The 18,083-nt window shown below is 43.1% G+C and overlaps 1 protein-coding gene across 2 annotated transcripts in view; it reads left to right on the forward strand.

The window, feature by feature from the left end:
- ADCY8 (adenylate cyclase 8) overlaps positions 1–18,083 on the forward strand; it is a 226,473-nt gene that overhangs the window by 75,802 nt on the left and 132,588 nt on the right. For both annotated transcript variants that reach the window (XM_005899997.2, XM_070382775.1), the window contains exon 4: positions 6,612–6,723. In XM_005899997.2, coding sequence (XP_005900059.2) covers positions 6,612–6,723 — 112 coding nt within the window. The remainder of the gene's footprint in view (positions 1–6,611; positions 6,724–18,083) is intronic.

Genomic DNA, 18,083 nt, shown 5'->3' on the forward strand with positions numbered 1-18,083 from the left:
AGAAATGGGGGGCACAGAAAGGCTTTTGTGCCCAGGAGCCCCACAGGGACCTGCTTGGTTTCAGCATAAACAAAATGCAATTGAGTGGAGCTAGAAAACTTGGCTTTGAAGGTGTGTTTGAGTGGCCCTCTCTCCAATTCCCAAAAATTTTCACAAGGAGTTACATACCCTGCAAGGAGATCCAACCAGTCCATTCTGAAGGAGATCAGCCCTGGGATTTCTTTGGAAGGAATGATGCTAAAGCTGAAACTCCAGTACTTTGGCCACCTCATGCGAAGACTTGACTCACTGGAAAAGACTCTGATGCTGGGAGGGATTGGGGGCAGGAGGAGAAGGGGACAACAGAGGATGAGATGGCTGGATGGCATCACTGACTCAATGGACGTGAGTCTGAGTGAACTCCGGGAGTTGGTGATGGACAGGGAGGCCTGGCATGCTGCGATTCATGGGGTCGCAGAGTCGGACACGACTGAGCGACTGAACTGAACTGAACACTGTTATTTATAAGTGATATAAATGATATTTATAACTGGAGTAACCTTGAAGAGAAGCTTGCATGATCTCTGCTTTATTATCAAGAAAATGGAAGCTCAAAGAGGTTAAATAACCTTCCCAAAAACACAGGTTAGGAAGAAAAGTCTACACACGGCTCATGTTCCTAATGAGTCTAGCGAATTCTGCTAAGCATCCTTGAGGACAGTATTTGCAGGGTGACTAATTTTTTTCAGCCAAATGAACAACTTATGTAAGCAAATTAGATCTGACAATTAATATGGCCTCTTCAGTATATTCACCTTGGAAGGTTACAAGCCTGTATTTAAAGTCAAAAGATCTGATCTTGAGCCCAGCACCTGGGGGTAGCAGAATGAACAATAAAGTGAGAACCAGGGCATTGGTTTCTTCTTATCTTTTATTCGACAAACTTATTGCATAACTAAGCATGCACAAAAATCACCTGGGGCTCTTGTTAAATTTTTGTTTGATTCTGACTCAGAGGGTCTGGGGTGGGGTCTGAGATTCTGCATTTCTAAGCAGGTTCCAGGGGATGCCAGTGGTGGCTATGACCACTCTGAGGAAGGAAGATTTAATTCTGAAGATTTCTGTTGTTTCAATTCAGGGAATATTTCATAAGGCCCACCACGTGCTAAGGTTTGGGATTCAAAGGTGACGCTCTTCCTGTTCTTTACCTATGGATGGAGCACACCCAGCACACATGATTAGGAGATTAGTGCTCTGACAGAGGAGACCACAGGCTAGGCAAAGAGCGAGAGTGTGGTGACCAGCTATGCTGGGGGAAATCTCCATCAAAGGTGAATCTTAGCATATGAATGGGGTCTTGAAGGACAACTAGGATTTTATTTTATTTTTCCAAAGATTGTTTTTTAAGGTGGACCATTTTGAAAAGGGTTTTATTTATTGGTTTATGGCTGCACTGGGTCTTCACTGCTGCTCAGGCTTTTCTCTAGTTGCAGCGAACAGGGGTTACTCTTAGTTGGGGTGCCTGGGCTTCTCATTGTGGTGGCTTCTCTTGTTGCAGAGCTCAGCTCTAGGGCTCTTGGGTTTCAGTAGTTGCGGCGCATGAGCTCAATAGTTGTTGCTCGCAGGCTCTAGAGCACAGGCTCAGCAGTTGCAGTGCCTGGGCTTAGTTGCTCTGCAGCACGTGGGATCTTCCTGGATCAGGGATCAGACCCATCGTCCTCCACTGGCAGGTGGATTCTTTACCACTGAGCCACCAGGGAAGTCCAGGATTCTATTTTATTAGTTTTTTATTGGAGTTTGGTTGCTTTACAATGTCATGTTAGTTTCTGCTGTACAGCAGAGCAAATCATCTGTACATATACATTTGAAGTGAAGTGAAGTCGCTCAGTCGTGCCCAACTCTTTGCGACCCCAGGGATAGTAGCCTGCACCAAGCTCCTCCGTCCATGGGATTTTCAAGGCAAGAAGTACTGGAGTGGGTTGCCATTTCCTTCTCCAGGGAATCTTCCCAACCCAGGGATTGAACCCAGGTCTCTCAGATTGTAGACAGACGCTTTACCGTCTGAGACACCAGGGAAGTCCATATATATGTTTAGCCCCTCTTTTTTGGATTTCCTTCTAGGTCACCACAGAGTGTTGAATAAAGTTCCCTGTACTATACATAGGTTCTCATGAGTTATCTATTTTGTATCATATGAGCTTCCCTCACAGCTGAGTTGATAAAGAATCCACCTGCAATGCAGGAGACCCTGGTTCAATTCTTGGGTCAGAAGGATCCTCTGGAGGAGGGGTAGGCTACCCACTCCAGTATCCTTGGGCTTCCCTGGTGGCTCAGTTGGTAAAGAATCTGCCTGCAATGCAGGAGACCTGGGTTCGATCCCTGGGTTGGGAAGATCCCTCGGAAAAGAGAAAGGCTACCGACTCCAGTATTCTGGCCTGGAGAATTCCATGAACTACAGTCCATGGGGTCTCAAAGAGTCAGACACGATTGAGCGACTTTCACTTTCATCAATAGTTTATATATGTCAATTCCAATCTCCCATTTCATCCCACTCCCATTTCCCCCCTTGGTGTCCATACGTTTGTTCTCTATGACTATGTCTCTATTTCTGCTTTGCAGATAGGTTCGTTGGTACCCTTTTCTAGATCTCATATACATGCATCAATACAGGATATTTGTTTTTCTCCTTCTGCCTTACTCCACTCTGTATGACAGTCTCTAGGTCCGTCCATGTCTCTGCAAATGGCACAGCTTCATCCCTCTTTATGGCTGAGTTATACTCCCTTGTTATATGTGCCACATCCTCTTTATCCACTCCTCTGTTGATGGACAGTTAGGTTGTTTCCAGGTCTTGGCTGTTGTAGACAGTGCTACAGTGAACACTGGGGTGCAGACAAGTAGGATTTTAGTAGTTAGTAAAAGGAAAGAAAGCTATGCCAGGGAGCAGACACACCCTGTACAGACACAGGTGCATAAAGCAACGTGTGTTCAGAAGACCACACACAAAAATGATGCTGTTGAAACACAGCATGTCTGAAACCTTTATGCCCTTTGTTCTTAAAGATTCTGTTTCTTCTTTCAGTAGGCTCCTTGTTCCATAAGGGCTGTGATTGTACTTTCTGTTCTCCATTGTATCTCCAGGATCTGACACATAGTAGGCATTTAATTTATTAGCTGTTAAATGAATGAATGAACCATTCCTTCCATAAACAGATATTAGTAGTTTGGGGCAAATAGGTCCGTAAAGTGAGCAGTTCTACTAGACGGTCTCTGGACCCTTCCACTTCCCATGTGTGTGAGGATGATGACTTATTTCAAAGGTAGCATATTATAGTTGTAAAGAGTATAGACTCCATGGCTGTCTAGTGGTTAAGAGTCTGTGCTTCTAATGCAGGGGATGTGGGTTTGATCCCTGATTGGGGACCCACATGATACGTGGCACGGCCAAAAGATATTTTAAAAAGAGTAAAGTTTCCAGAGCTAGGCTGTCTGGTTCAAACCCCAGCTTTTCATGTGTGTTGCCAAGTTACTCAGGCTTCAGCTTCCTTATCTGTAAAAGGGAGATGATCATCCTAGATCCTCCCTCATAGGTTGTTATGAGGAATGAATGAGTTCCTACATGTAGAACTCCTAGAACAGTGTCAAGTCCACAGTCTATACTCTCTGAGTATTGCTGCTACTGTTGTTTCAGGCTTTTGCCCACAGTTAGGAATTCTTTTAACTTCGGGTGATAAATAATCCAGTTAATAGTCAGATTTTCTTCTATCTCGTTGCTTGTCTCTCTCTCCTCCATTCAACCATTCAATTATAGTGCACTTTTGTACAACAGTGATGCCAAGAGCTGACACATTTATGGGGCACTAACTATGCCAGACACTGCGCTAAACACTCACTACCTACCAATGAAGTAGGTGCTGAAATGGTCTCCAGTAGACAAAGGCTTGGAGAAGTCCATAGTATTCATAAGTGGTTGAGCTGGGATTTGAACCCCCGTCTGTCTAGACACAAATCCTATGCGTGTAACCAGATGCTATACCACCAGAAAACTGTAGAGGACTATAGCAGTGTGGTGACTCTTGCAGAGGAAGCCTCACACAGGAACAACCTAAAGGTATCATTCCCATGCTTAAAACCCTTCACTCGCTTTCTGTCATGGTCAGGAAAAAGTCTGTATTCATCAACCTGGCTCATCCAGCCCTTCCTTATTATTCCTCTGTTCTCTCCTCTGAGCTTGTCTCTCTCTCTCCCTTCCTCCCTCTTTCTCTCTCTCTTTCTCTCCCCTCTCCCTCTCCTCTTCCCACCTTCCTTGCTCAATACTACCCTTTGACAAGCTGTCTTTGAATTCTTGCAGAACCCTGGTACGTTTGCTCGTTCTCCAACCAGACCCTAGTATGTGCTGATCTCTTGCACCCATTCTTTTATTCACTTTACCATCAAGTTCTCTAGAGCAGCAGTCCCCAACCTTTTTGGCACCAAGGACCAGTTTCCTGGAAGACAGTTTTTCCACAGACCAGGCGCGCACGGGGGATGGTTTTGAATGATTCAAGTGCATTCCATTTATTGTGCACTTTATTTCTATTATTATTACATCGGCTCCACCGCACATCACCAGGCCTCAGATCCCAGAGGTTGGGGACCCCTGCCCTCGATCATTCAAGACTCCACCTGGACTTTGCTTCGCTAGGAAACTCCTGATCCTCCAGTGGCTGGTCAAGCCCCTCCATGAGTCTTTCCATTACAGCAGTCATTGCCTGTGATGTTTTTGTTTTTCTCTTTGACTGCCCAACTCCATTCCCCATCCTCTGAGGATCTTGAGGACAGGTACTGGGCATTCTTTATCATTTAATACAATTTTCTAGCACAGTGTGTAGCGGGTCACATAAATATTTGCTTAAATAAGGCATTAATTAATTAATTAAAGCAATAGCTTTTAAATTGACATCTAAAGACGACTTCCTTGCTGGTTCAGTGGTTAAGACTCTGAGCTCCCAATGTGGGGGGCCGAGGTTTGATCCCTGGTCAGGGAAACTCTGAGCTCCCAATGAAGGGGGCCGGGGTTTGATCCCTGGTCAGGGAACAAGACCCCACATGCCACAACTAAAGACCCTGCATACTGCAACAAAGATCGAAGATGCCATCTGCACAACTAAGATCCAGTACAGCTGAATAAATAAATAAAATGAAATAAATCTTTTTAAACATTGAGATCTAAGGATTCCTAATGAGTCCCTGAGTGGGCTTCTGGGAAAGTAAAAATCCCTTGAAATCAAGTGCAAAATTTTGAATACTTGCACATTTTTTAGGAGCTAAAATCCATAATTTCTATCAGATTCTTAAAGGAGTCTGTAATGGAGACAACTTTAAGAGCCACTGAATGCCAGGGATGACCAACGTAAGTCCATGCACATTCCACGGGGCCTTCGGGCGATTCAGCTATTTCATTAAAACTAAGTCACACTGGTGGTGAAACTCACCATTATTTTATGCAACACTAAGAAAACTAACCAAAAAGTGTGACACACTGCAAAGATGCAGTCAGTTTCAGATTTGGTAAAAACACGAGAATCAAGAAAATATGGTGCCCTCTCTGATGTTCATTCTTCCTCTCAGAGGTACCCCTGAGGCTGAATTGATCCCTGAGATCCTGTGTTAGGTGGACGGAGTAGTGCCTCACCGTGCAGTTCAGCCTCAAGGGCAATCCCAACTCTGCCATGGGCTACCAGTGAATGTTGGGCAAAAGTTCCTGATCTTCACATTGGGATGAACACTGCCTTCCCCACGAGCTAACCAGGTGGCTTGACTAAGACAGCACTCATACAGTGCCTTGCTTTGATAAGGCTTTCAAGGACTACCCCTTCCCTTCCACCAAGCAATATGCATAGGATAAGACCTCAGCTAACTGAAATTCTTAGTAAATATGCATTTCAGAGAAGTCATTATTATTCTGCCCAAGGTCTCCCAGGCTTGCTACTTATTTCCACAATTTTTAAAAAACATTGTAACTCTATATGCCTGCAATTTGGGATAGAGCATATGTCATTGGACTAGAGATAATATGGTTTTGCATACTTTTGTCCCTGTGTCCATTACGCTCTGTGTTCATGACATCTGCATTTGCAAGGATAATTCATAAGGCTTCATTTTGTTTTCCACAATACATTGATCTATTCCGGGGCTTCTCTCATAGCTCAGTTGATAAAGAATCCACCTGCAATGCAGGAGACCGGGGTTCGATCTCTGGGTTGGGAAGATCCCCTGGAGAAGGGAAAGGCTACCCACTCCAGTATTCTGGCCTGGAGAATTCCAGGGGGTTGCAAAGAGTCGGACACAAGTGAGTGACTTTCACTTCACTACTGAAAACTTCCCCTTTTGGGTTGTTCATGTTACCAGCGCTCCACAGTCCTGCACAGGAAGAAGGGCTTTCCCTTGCCATCTTGTCCTTCCTGAACCCCTGGGTGGACTGTCCGCTGAAATGTTTGGTAAACACTGAGGTATACCTCGAGACTCCCCTGGCAAGGAGAGCTACCATCTCAGGCCACAGTTGGTTTGTTTGAATGGGGATGTTTCTCCCAAGATGGATTCGAGTATTAATGTACTCTCTTCCCCCTCCCCATCCCTTCTCTGTTGTCTAGTATTCTTTTTGCAGATGTTAAAGGATTTACCAACCTCTCCACGACCTTGTCTGCTCAGGAGCTGGTCAGGATGCTCAACGAGCTCTTTGCCAGATTTGATCGACTGGCCCATGTGAGTTGAATTTAATTCCCTCCTCATCTTTGCAGGAGTGACGGACTGCATGCAGAATTAGGGGAAAAGGGGACTCAGTCACCGTTCTGCATCCTGACCCCAGACCTGGACCCCTGACCGTTGTGCATTCTGGGCACTGACGTTAGTTATTTACGGTTTGTCAGATGAATTTTCCCAGCTGAGAGACAGCTGGTTGAGTGACAATTAAACCAAAGTCCTTTTAAATTTGCTCTCCATCTTCCTCTGCCTGTGGCGGGTTCCCGTCAGATGCAGCGTCAGTGCTGCTTCACGCAGAGCCGACTGCCTGCAGTTTCCCCGCCAACCCCAGCCATCTGGAATGAATTAGTCTCTTCTCAAAGACCAGTGAGCTACTGGCCCGTCCCACCACCATTTTGTTTGACCTAAGAGCTTGGGTTTTAGCCAACAGGACACTACCTTTCTTTTGCTGCGGGCTTGACCAGAGCTAAAATAGAGAACAGGTTAAAGAATATGAACATTTGCCACCAAAACACAGATTTCAAGTCCTCAAGCCATTCAAATCACAGAGGAATGTCATTGGCACACTGTATTTTAGCCCAAGTTTTGGATTCAGATTAGCATGACAAAGCAAGTCAATTGCTTTGTAAAGGATGTATAGTGGTGCCAGTTTCACAGGCTGTTGTGAGAGTGGAATGAGACCATATCATTGTTTTGTGACCCCATGGACTGTAGCCCACCAGGCTCCTCTGTCCATGAAATTCTCCAGGCAAGAATACTGGAGTGGGTTGCCATTCCCTTCTCCAGGCCTGACCCATGGATCAAACCCGGGTCTCCTGCAGTGCAGGAAGATTCTCTGCTGTCTGAGCCACCAGGGAAGCCCATATCATTATTAGAGTATCAAAAATGTCCTATTTTAAGCTCACTTCACTCCAACAGAGATCCATTCATCCTTGCATCTGAGCATCGATTAGGTGTTGTGTTAAGAATATGGGCATGACTGAGACACATTTTCTCCCTTCTTAGAGCTGAGTCTTGTCGGGGATGCCTAAAGAGGTCATCAGTGTACAGTGTACTATGTGCTCTGATGAAAGAAAGTCTAGAATCCCATGGGAACATAGAAACAATGTATAACCCTTGGATCAGAGAAGACTTCTGGGAGAAACTGATTTTTAGGCTGGATCTTTCAAAGGAGAAGACAAATACAGCAGAATACTATTCAGCAGTAACAAGGAATAAACCACCAGTACATGTAATAGCATCTGTGAATCTCCAGTGCAATATGACAAGTGAAAGAAGCCAGGCCACAGAAGATTAGACACTTAATGATTCCATTTGTAAGACAGTCTAGAGAAGGCAAAAATTACAGGGAAAGAAAAGGGATGAGTCATTGCCAGTTAGGATAAGGGATGGAGGGAGTGGATGGATTGCACAGAAGCATCAGTTTAGTTCAGTCGCTCAGTTATGTATAACTCTTTGCGACCCCATGGACTGCAGCATGCCAGGCTTCCCTGTCCATCACCAACTCCCGGAGCTTGTTCAAACTCATGTCCATCAAGTCGGTGATGCCATCCAACCATCTCATCTTCTGTTGTCCCATGCACAGAAGCATAGGGTCATTCTATGCAGAGAAGCATAGGGTGAGGTGATTTGTGGGGTGATCTGGTTGTTCTGTATGTGAGTGTGATTGTACACATTTATCAAAATGGTAAATTTTATTATATAAAAATTGTACACCAATTAGGAGGTAAAGAAAACAGGAAAGGTCAGTGTATGCAGAGGAGAGAACAAAAATAAAGATGCTGTATTTGTGAAGAACCAGAAGATATTTAGCATTGCTGAAAGGGGTAGCGGGGAGGCTAGAAGAATAAGCAAGGATTAGCCAAGGACCCTGCATTGTAACCTGCAGCTATTGGACAGCTACTAAGTAGGAGGCTGACAGGAGCAGAAGAAGAGGTGGAAACTGAGGTCTCCTCCCAGGAGAAGGATCAGGTTAACCTGAAGGGCTGGAAATTTGAAGATAGGGAAGAATGTATACCATTTCTCTTTATCGCTGCTTCAAGTGTGGTTGGTGCCAGTTACACATAGTTCTTCTACTTTATACTCTGGTTCTAAATATTTCTGCCCAGAGGTGCTGAGAAGAACAAAAATGGCCCTGCAAAGAGAACTGAAAGATGTGATCAAGGTCAGTTTCTGGTGTCACAGTAATCCCCATTGACCCAGATAAAGGATTGCTATGAAAGATGCAATGCAAGTTGTTCAGTCAACACTCCTTATGTGCCTACTATGTGCCAGGGACTGTGTGAGGCTGTGGTAAGACAGAATCAGCCCCTGCCCTCAGACTCTGCTAAGGAAGAAACAAGTCCACCAACTTTGCAGGGCAGTGCGGTACAGGCAGTGGGCACAGAAGTCCTGGTGGATGAAGAAAGGGACAGTCAGTGCTTGGGCTGAGGAGAGGGGTGGTTGGGCAGCATCAGGAGAAGAGGCCATATGCAGACGGGGTCTGAGAAAGAGCAGGAGCTTTGCCAGCATCAGATTAGATGACAAAGCACCTTCCAGGCTGAGCCAGGGCAAAGGCAGGCAAGTGTGAAAATGCGGAAGTGTGCTGCTTGTTTGGAGAGCTATAAGGAGCTCAAGATTGCTGGAGCATAAAGGGCATGGGAGACTGCAGTGAGGAGTGAGCTTAAAGAGGAAAGCAGACACAAGTCTGGAGGGCACAGCGCGACATTTAAGGAATGTGGACTTGGCCTTGTAGCCCCGGCTTTTTGCCCTAGCTACACTGTTCACTGGGGCTTCTCTCATGGCTCAGACAGTAAAGAATCTTCCTGCAGTGCAGGAGACCTGGGTTCGATCCCTGGGTCAGGAAGATCCCCTGGAGAAGGGAATGGCTAACCCACTCCAGTATTCTTGCCTGGAGAATCCCATGGATAGAGGAGCTTGGTGGGTTACAGTCCATGTGGTTGCAGAGAGTCAGACATTACAGACTTTCACTTTCACACTGTACATGGTTGGGGAGAGGTGAGATGGGCGTGCACAGCCCAGCGAGTCCCTAGGCTGCAGGAAGCTATAGTCCTTCTGGAGCTTGAATCTTATTGAAATATTTTTTTTTTAATGAATATAAAAATAAATCCAGATAGATGATGGAGTAAAATGATTAATTTTGAGCATATTAAACATTCATCGACTGCCCTGCGTACATTCTGTGTTACTCGATGTATTTGCCTGGATTACCTAACTTACAGTTAGGCAGCTCTTACAAAAATCTATAAGGGAAGTTTTTTTATTGTTCCCATTTTGTAGAACAAATGACCGAGACTCAAAGAAGTAAAAGAATCTGCCCGGGACCCCTGGTAGGTGGTGCATCTGTGATTCAGGCCACCTGAGGCCAGGTGCTGGCTTCTGACAACTGAGCAATGCCCCAGGCATTTTAGGGATGGAGCAAGATGTAAGAGATGTATTGTTACTCATGCTGGATGACTCCGAAAGTTAGGTCTCTAAGACTTCAAGTGTGGGCTGGACATCAGTTAACTTCAGTTGCACATCCCCTATCTGAATCTCAGCTTCCTATCAGAATAGTGCATACATGCTCAGTTGCTCAGTTGTGTCCGACCCTCTGCAACACCATGGGCTGTAGCCCGCCAGGCTCCTCTATCCTCCACTATCTCCCAGGGTTTGCTCGAATTCATGTCCATTGAGTTAGTGATTCAATTTAACCATCTCATCCTCTGTCATCCCCTTCTCCTCCTGCCTCCAATCTTTCCCAGTATCAGGGTTTTTCCAGTGAGTTGGCTCTTTGCATCAGGTACCCAAAGTATTGGAGCTTCAACTTCAGAATCAGTCCTTCCAATGAATATTCAGGGTTGATTTCCTTTAGGATTGACTGGTTTGATCTCCTTGCAGTCCAAAGTACTCTCAAGAGTCTTCTCCAGCACCAAAATTCAAAAGCATCAATTCTTCAGCACTCAGCTTTCTTTATGGTTCAACTCTCACATCCGTTTGTGACTACTGGATGGGCCTCAGGGCCGAAAAACCATGGACAGCTATGGGCTGGACTTCAATTAATTACAAATCACCTCTCTGAATCTCAGTTTCCTATCAGAATAGTAATGAAGGATAAATGAAACAACACAAAGTCAGGCTCAAAATAAGTTCTCAGCACACCCAGAAGTACTCAATAATTCCCATTCTACCCCAACCCCATTTTCACCCACCCACCTACCCCAGGGGCATCAGTATTCTAGGAGACTTTTGTGAAAAAGCTTGAGAAATCCTGCCAGTGGAAACAATTCAGCTCACCTTGGAATGAGAAAACCTACTTGAAATGCTTTTGCCTCCCAACCTCGGGCAAATCACTTAACCAAGTGGGTCACAGATTTTGCTTCTGTGTAAAAGAGGATTAGACTTGCCTTTTCTCGTATCTTTTAGTATCAAAATTCTGTGGCTTTATAATGACCTCTCCCTGCTGTGCCATAATTCTTTGCTTAGTTTTATGTCATACATCTGACAGAACCCACTTCCCGTGTAAATACCATCTACTGCAGCTGCCCATTTATCCACTGCATCATTAAGATACAGGCAAAAACTTCAAAGCTTTCTATTGAAGATCCTCTTAATGTGATTGAGTTCCTCAGCGCCCTTGTGGTTCAGGCTGCTCAAAGCAGAATGTTTTTGACTCTTTCTAGTGTCCTTGGCAAACTCTAGTAACTTTTGATCTTCGATCTTTAAAAAAAAAAATAATCCATAACTACCCCTCTCACTTCCAAACTAGGAATGATATGTATGCTATTATCAAGGCTTTAAAATTGTAAATTTAAAGCAACATCATTACATCTTAAACCTTGTTTCAGATTCGTGACAAAATGGGAAGCAACCTAAATTATTGTTGCAAGAAACAATTCTGGGGTTTCCCTGGTGATCCAGGGGTTAAGACTTCACCCTCCAATGCAGGGGGCATGGATTCGACCCCTAGTGAGGGGAACTAAGATCCCATATACCTCAGGGCCAAAAAACCAGGACATAAACAACAAAAGCAGTATTGTAAATTGTCCACATCAAAAATAATATCTTAAAAAAGAAACTATTCCAACACTATGGAAAGCTTATCAATAGATTTTAAAGAATGAGATAGCCATTTCTGTACCAAACATGAAATTTCAAGACAAGTTTTTGCGTGAAAAAACACATCTTAGATCTATAAACATGGTATGATCAGTTTCCTCTCCACGGATCACAGCTATGTCATGGCCAAGGACCTTGCGTAACTCAATGAAGCTATGAGCCATGCCATACAGGACCACCCAAGATGGATGAGTCGTAGTTAAGAGTTCTGACAAAACATGGTCCACTGGAGGGGGAATGGCAAACCACTCCAGTATTCTTGCTGTGAGAACCCATGAACAGTGATGCAAAGAACCCCATGAACATGATGTGAAGAGCTGACTCATTGGAAAAGACCCTGATGTTGGGAAAGATTGAAGGTAGGAGGAGAAGGAGGTGGCAGAGGATGAGATGGTTAGACAGCATCACTAACTCAATGCACACAAATCTGAGAAAAGTCCAGGAGATAGAGAAGGACAGGGAGTCCTGGCATGCTACACTCCATGGGTCTAAAAGAGCTGGACGTGACTTAGCAACTGAACAACAAAATTGATCAATTTGTAGCTAAAGAGCATGAAAAATAGTGCATACATAGAAATATAGAAATATATGTATGAATGCACAGCAGTCTCTCAAGAGAGGAAAGGGGACCAGGTTTCTAGCATGTGGTATGTCTGAGGGGGAGAGACTACTCAAGGAGACTTATCTACAGCTTTATTTTTACTAGGGCAATATATTCATGTGTTAATTTGTATAGTTGCAGTTAGATAAAGTACCATAAAAATTGCCATGATTTTTCTAATATAACTTTTTAAAGTGCATTCATGGCACTAATGTTCTTGTTCTGAGAGTCTTTTTCCTTTTCATGTTTTTTTTTTTTTTTTCTGATTACTAAAGCCCTACTTGTCAATTATGTAAATTCAAACATCAAAGATAGAGACAACACATGAAACCCCCTCGAGGTCCAGTGGTTAGGACTCCCTGCTTCCAAGGCAGGGGGCAGAGGTTCGATCCCTGGTTAGGGAACTAAGATCCCATATGCTGTGCAATGTGGCCAAAAATTTTTTTAATTTTTTAAAAAAGAGACCATATGGAAAGTATGCATCCCTATAATCTTACCCCTTCCCAGTGATATAACCGTCTTTGATAATTTGGTACCTGTGTCTCCTCAATGTTATATACATATATAGTTTCATAAATTCTCTGGATTTTCCCCCCAAGATTTTTATCATATCAAAGCCATCAAGATGAGAAGAAAAGTATTATATTAGGACTAACTGAATAAAATTTACAAGACTCTCACCCTACTTTATTTTTCTTTTTTCTATATCTTTTTTTCAAAGCAACCTGACTTTTTTAATGTGAATTTTTCAAAGCAGTTTCTGGTAAATAAAAAAGAAGTTGCTTGGATATTACTGTCAGATCGTCTGACAGCTCACAGGAATTGATCAGAAGAATGTGTCTGCAAAATTGACAGAACTTGACAGATGAGAAGACAGGTCCTTTCATATTTGTGTTTATATTTATATGCTGTTGTTCAGTTGCTAAGTTGTGTCTGACTTTATGCAACCCCATGGACTGCTGCACTCCAGGCCTTCCTGTCCCTAACTATCTCCTTATTTATTTTTGTATATATATACACACAAATTATTACTGTATTTATGTGAAAAGGTTAGTCACTCAGTCGTGTCTGACTCTGTGACCTCAGGGACTGTAGTCCTCCAGCTCCTCTGTCCATGGGGTTTTCCAGGCAAGAGTACTGGAGTGGGTTGCCATTTCCTTCTCCAGGGGATCTTCCCTCCCCAGGGATTGAACCCGGATCTCCTGCATTGTAGGCAGATTCTTTACTGTCTGAGCCATATATATATATACAAATGGTATTTATTTGGGGACCACAATTTTTCAAGAAGCTGTCAGCTTCACCTTTTGTTTAGAAGGAAAATGGACCCTTCAAACATCATCACCACATTGTTCTCTGTCTGATCCAAAAGGTGATAAACTGTTTTACGTGTCTCCTTCCAAAACACATTTTGTCAGGAAATCCATCATTCTAGACTCTGCCACAATTTCTGTATTTTTCTGAAGAGAGCATGGAGCCCCAAAGTCAAACAGAGATGCTGTGAATTCCACTCCGCCTCTGACTTGCTGGATGACCTTCCTTTCCATAAGCCACCTGTGAAGTGACACGTGGCTCAGAATGTGGTCCTAAAGACTAAACAAAGTCAATGTGATGCCTTCAGCACGTAGCCTGGCATGTAGTATGTGCTTAATAAATACAACTCCCTTTCCCTAAGTTTTTCCAAAATGCTTTCACCTCTGTCTTTATGGAAAAATCACTGATTTGGGGCTGTTGAATATCATTTATAGTCCATATCATTATTTTTAGCCAGCTGCCCTGTGGCACAGGAAGTTTTCCATCTGTTGTATGCTGAAATTTTCATATCTAAAAACACGCTCTGCTGTGTTCAAGGCTGTTGTGATACTCAGAGGAGAAAAGATAAGGTGTGGTGTTGAATGTGGAGAAGACTATCTTCAGATGCTAGCTGTCATTGTCATTGCTAGTCAACGGCCATGCTTGCTTTGTTATTTGTTGAGGACAAAAGGATCATTTTGACTGGAGTCATATATGGCGAATTGAAACCCGCATATCAGTGGCTTCAATGACATATCGAAGGTCAGACAGCTGGTAAATTTGACTAGAATGGAGGTCTGATTCTTAGACCAAAGTTTTCCCTGCTCCACACTTCCCCTCCCTCCTCCCATGGTCAACAGGGAGGAAGATGTCTCCACTGCACCAGGTCACCAATGGCCTGAGTCACTGCAAGCTCTGCCCAAAGACCATTTGCACACAGCCTCCCAGCCTCAGTGTTCTCACTCAAAATAAGAGCAAGGGATTTGCTCCTTTGCAAACAAATTTTAACTTGTGGCCACTACAAGATATATATATGTACATGAAAACTCACATTTCTGTAGTGTGCATATCTATATGTATACAACACACACACACACACACATATATAGCAATATATACAGTATATATATGTACAGCAATTGCATGTATATGTGAGTTTTTATCGTTAATTTCATTTAGTGCCAAAAGCTTTTCTTTATTCTAAGCATGTGTCTTTTACTTTTTCAGCATTAAAAATGCCTTTTCCTTTTTTTTTTCTTAAAAAAGTTGAATGTAGTTTTTATTTTAAAACAGTTTTATCTTTATAGAAAAAAATTGTGAAATAATACAGAGTTCCAATATGTCCTACATGCAAGTTTCCCCTATTATGAAAATCTTACACTAGTATGATACACTCGTTGAGATTAATGAACAAATTTGATAGATTACTATTAATGACAGTCCATTCTTCATTCAGATTGCCTCAGTTTTTAACCAGGATACTATATTAATTCTCATGTCTCCTTTAGACTCCTTGAGGATATGACAGCTTCTCATTCCTTCTTTTTGATGACCTTCACAATTTTACTTATTTATTTTTATTATTTATTGAAGGATAATTACCTTACAGAATATTGTTGTTTTCTATCAAACCTCAACATGAATCAGCCATAGGTAAACATATATCCCTTCCCTTTTGAACCTCCCTCCCCATCCCACCCCTCTAGGTTAATACAGAGCCCCTGTTTGAGTTTCCTGAGTCATACAGCAAATTCTTGTTGGCTATCCATTTTACATACGGTAAAGTAAGTTTCCATGTTACTCTTTTCTTACATCTCACCCTCTTCTCCCCTCTCCCCATGTCCATAAGTCTATTCTCTCTGTCTGTTTCTCCATTGCTGCCCTGTAAATAAATTCTTCAGTACCACTTTTCTATATTCCATATTTGTGCATTAGAATACGATATTTATCTTTCTCTTTCTGACTCACTTCCTAGCAAGATCCTCTACGACCCACCTCCTAGAGTAATGGAAATGAAAACAAAAGTAAACAAGTGGGACCTGATTAAACTTAAAAGCTTTTGCGCAGCAAAGGAAACTATAAGCAAGGTGAAAAGAACCCTCAGAATGGGAGAAAATAATAGCAAATGAAACAACTGACAAAGGATTAATTTCCAAAATATACAAGCAGCTCATACAACTCAATGCTAGAAAAACAAACAGCCCAATCACAAAATGGGGGAAAGACCTAAACAGATATTTCTCCAAAAAAGACATACAGATGACTAGCAAACACATGAAAAGATGCTAAGCATCACTCATTATTAGAGAAATGCAAATCAAAACCACAATGAGATATCACCTGATACCACTCAGAATGACCATCATCAAAAAGTCTACAAACAATAAATGCTGGAGAGGGTGTGGAGAAAAGGGAACCCTCTTGCACTGTTGGTGGGAATGTAAATTGATACAGTCACTATGGAAGACAGTATGGGGACTCCTTAAAAGACTAGGGATAGAACCACCATATGACCCAGCAATCCCACCCCTAAGCATATACCTGAGGAAACCAGGGTTGAAAAAGATACACGTATCCCATTGTTCAATGCAGCACTATTTACAATAGCTGGAACATGGAAGCAACCTAGATGTCCACTGACAGATGATGGATAAAGGAGTTGTGGTACATATACACAATGGAGTATTACTCAGCCATAAAAAGGAATGCATTTGAGTGAGTTCTGAAGAGGTGGATGAACCTAGAACCTATTATACAGAGTGAAGTGAGTTAAAAATGCCTTTTATTTTATAAAGTGATGGGAATAGTGGGATAGTTGGGTTGTTATTTTTGTATGTTGATGGACATTTCTCATACTTCCTTGGCAAAACACAAAATTGAACCTTGGTGCAGTCCCTTGGGCCCTCTGGTTGTTTCTTTTAATATATATATACACACACATATATATATATGTATATATATATATAATGTAACTGTCCCATGGACTCCACAAATCTAGAAACTGCCAAAACCAGTGACCAGTATCTAGTTCTATTCTGGCCATTACAGTCTAGAGTGTGTTAGAAGAAACAAGTGAAGGTCTTGAGCTTCTCTTTGTGCTGTCTTGCAAAACTAGTGGCACTGAAGCTGCCAATAGATAGAAGCTACATGCTCCTAAAAATAACTGTGGGATGCTACGCATGCTATCAGCATTCTGAAGATCACATCTGTGTCTGTTTGGGAAGGTTGGCAAGACCCTGGAGATCTGATGCAGAGAGGGAAACGCCAGAGCCAGTTCTGATTCTCTTTTCCCTGTCTGGTATTTGTTTTTTTATTGGGAGAGTGATTTCACTCGTTACTCAAACACGATGTCCCAACCCCTCTTCAGCTTAGGAAGCCAGCATGGTGCTTTGTAGCCTGCAGTACCAGGGCATCGGTGTGCTTCTGGCGTCTCAGCAGGCCCCTCTGTGTCTGCAGTTCCCCTCCTCCTGCCCTTGGACTCTGGTTTCCCAAGGAGAGCTGCTCACCCACAAAGCCACAGACTCATAGGCTCCTAGGGCTTCAGATCTAGAGAACACCTCACAGGTCATGAGTCCCAGCCATCTAGCCCAAGGAGATCTAGAGGGACTCTGCCGTGGTGGCAGATAGAATGTGGAAGAACTAGGACAGGAGTCCTAGCCCCCAGCACAGAGACGGGCAGTATTTTTAGTGCTGTATCTGCTCGACCTTATACTAAGCCTTCACGCACATCATCTTCCTTCATCTTTACAGTCACACAGCGAGGTCCTACTTTTTTTTTCCTAAAGACCCATTTTTATTTTATTTGTTTTTAAACTTGTTGACCACATGGCCTGTGGAATCTTAGTTCTCCAAGGAGGGATTGAACCCATGCCCCTTGCATTGGAAGTGCAGAGTCTCAACCACGCAATGACCAGGGACATCCCTGAGGTCCTAGTCTTCCTTATCGTCTTTTTATAGATGAGGCAACAGAGGCTGAGGTTAAGTAATTTACCTAAAGATAGACAGCAAAAATGAGGTGGGGGAGGGGGTGTCTAGGATTTGATCTCTAGCAGTGGAGTTCCTCTGCCAGCACTCTTTGCCCCAGTGCTATATTGTCCCAAGTTCTCTTTCCTGCAAAATCTGCAAAATCCAGCCTATTCTGATTCAGTATGAAAGGATGCACCGTTTCCTAGATGCTTGTTGCTCTCTGAAACTTTGTAAGAATCATATCTTCAAGAATGTGAATCCACCAAACAGCTGTGTCCTGCTTCTCACTGGTGAAGTGATGAGGATAAAAATTGTACCTACCTCAAGGTTCTTGTGAGATTCATTCCATTTAGTATATGATGCATATTGTTGTTGTTCTTTAGTTGCTAAGTCATGTCTGACTCTTTGT

The sequence above is a fragment of the Bos mutus genome, chromosome 14 (genome assembly GCF_027580195.1).
Source record: "Bos mutus isolate GX-2022 chromosome 14, NWIPB_WYAK_1.1, whole genome shotgun sequence".
In the NCBI taxonomy this organism is placed as follows: Eukaryota; Metazoa; Chordata; class Mammalia; order Artiodactyla; family Bovidae; genus Bos; species Bos mutus.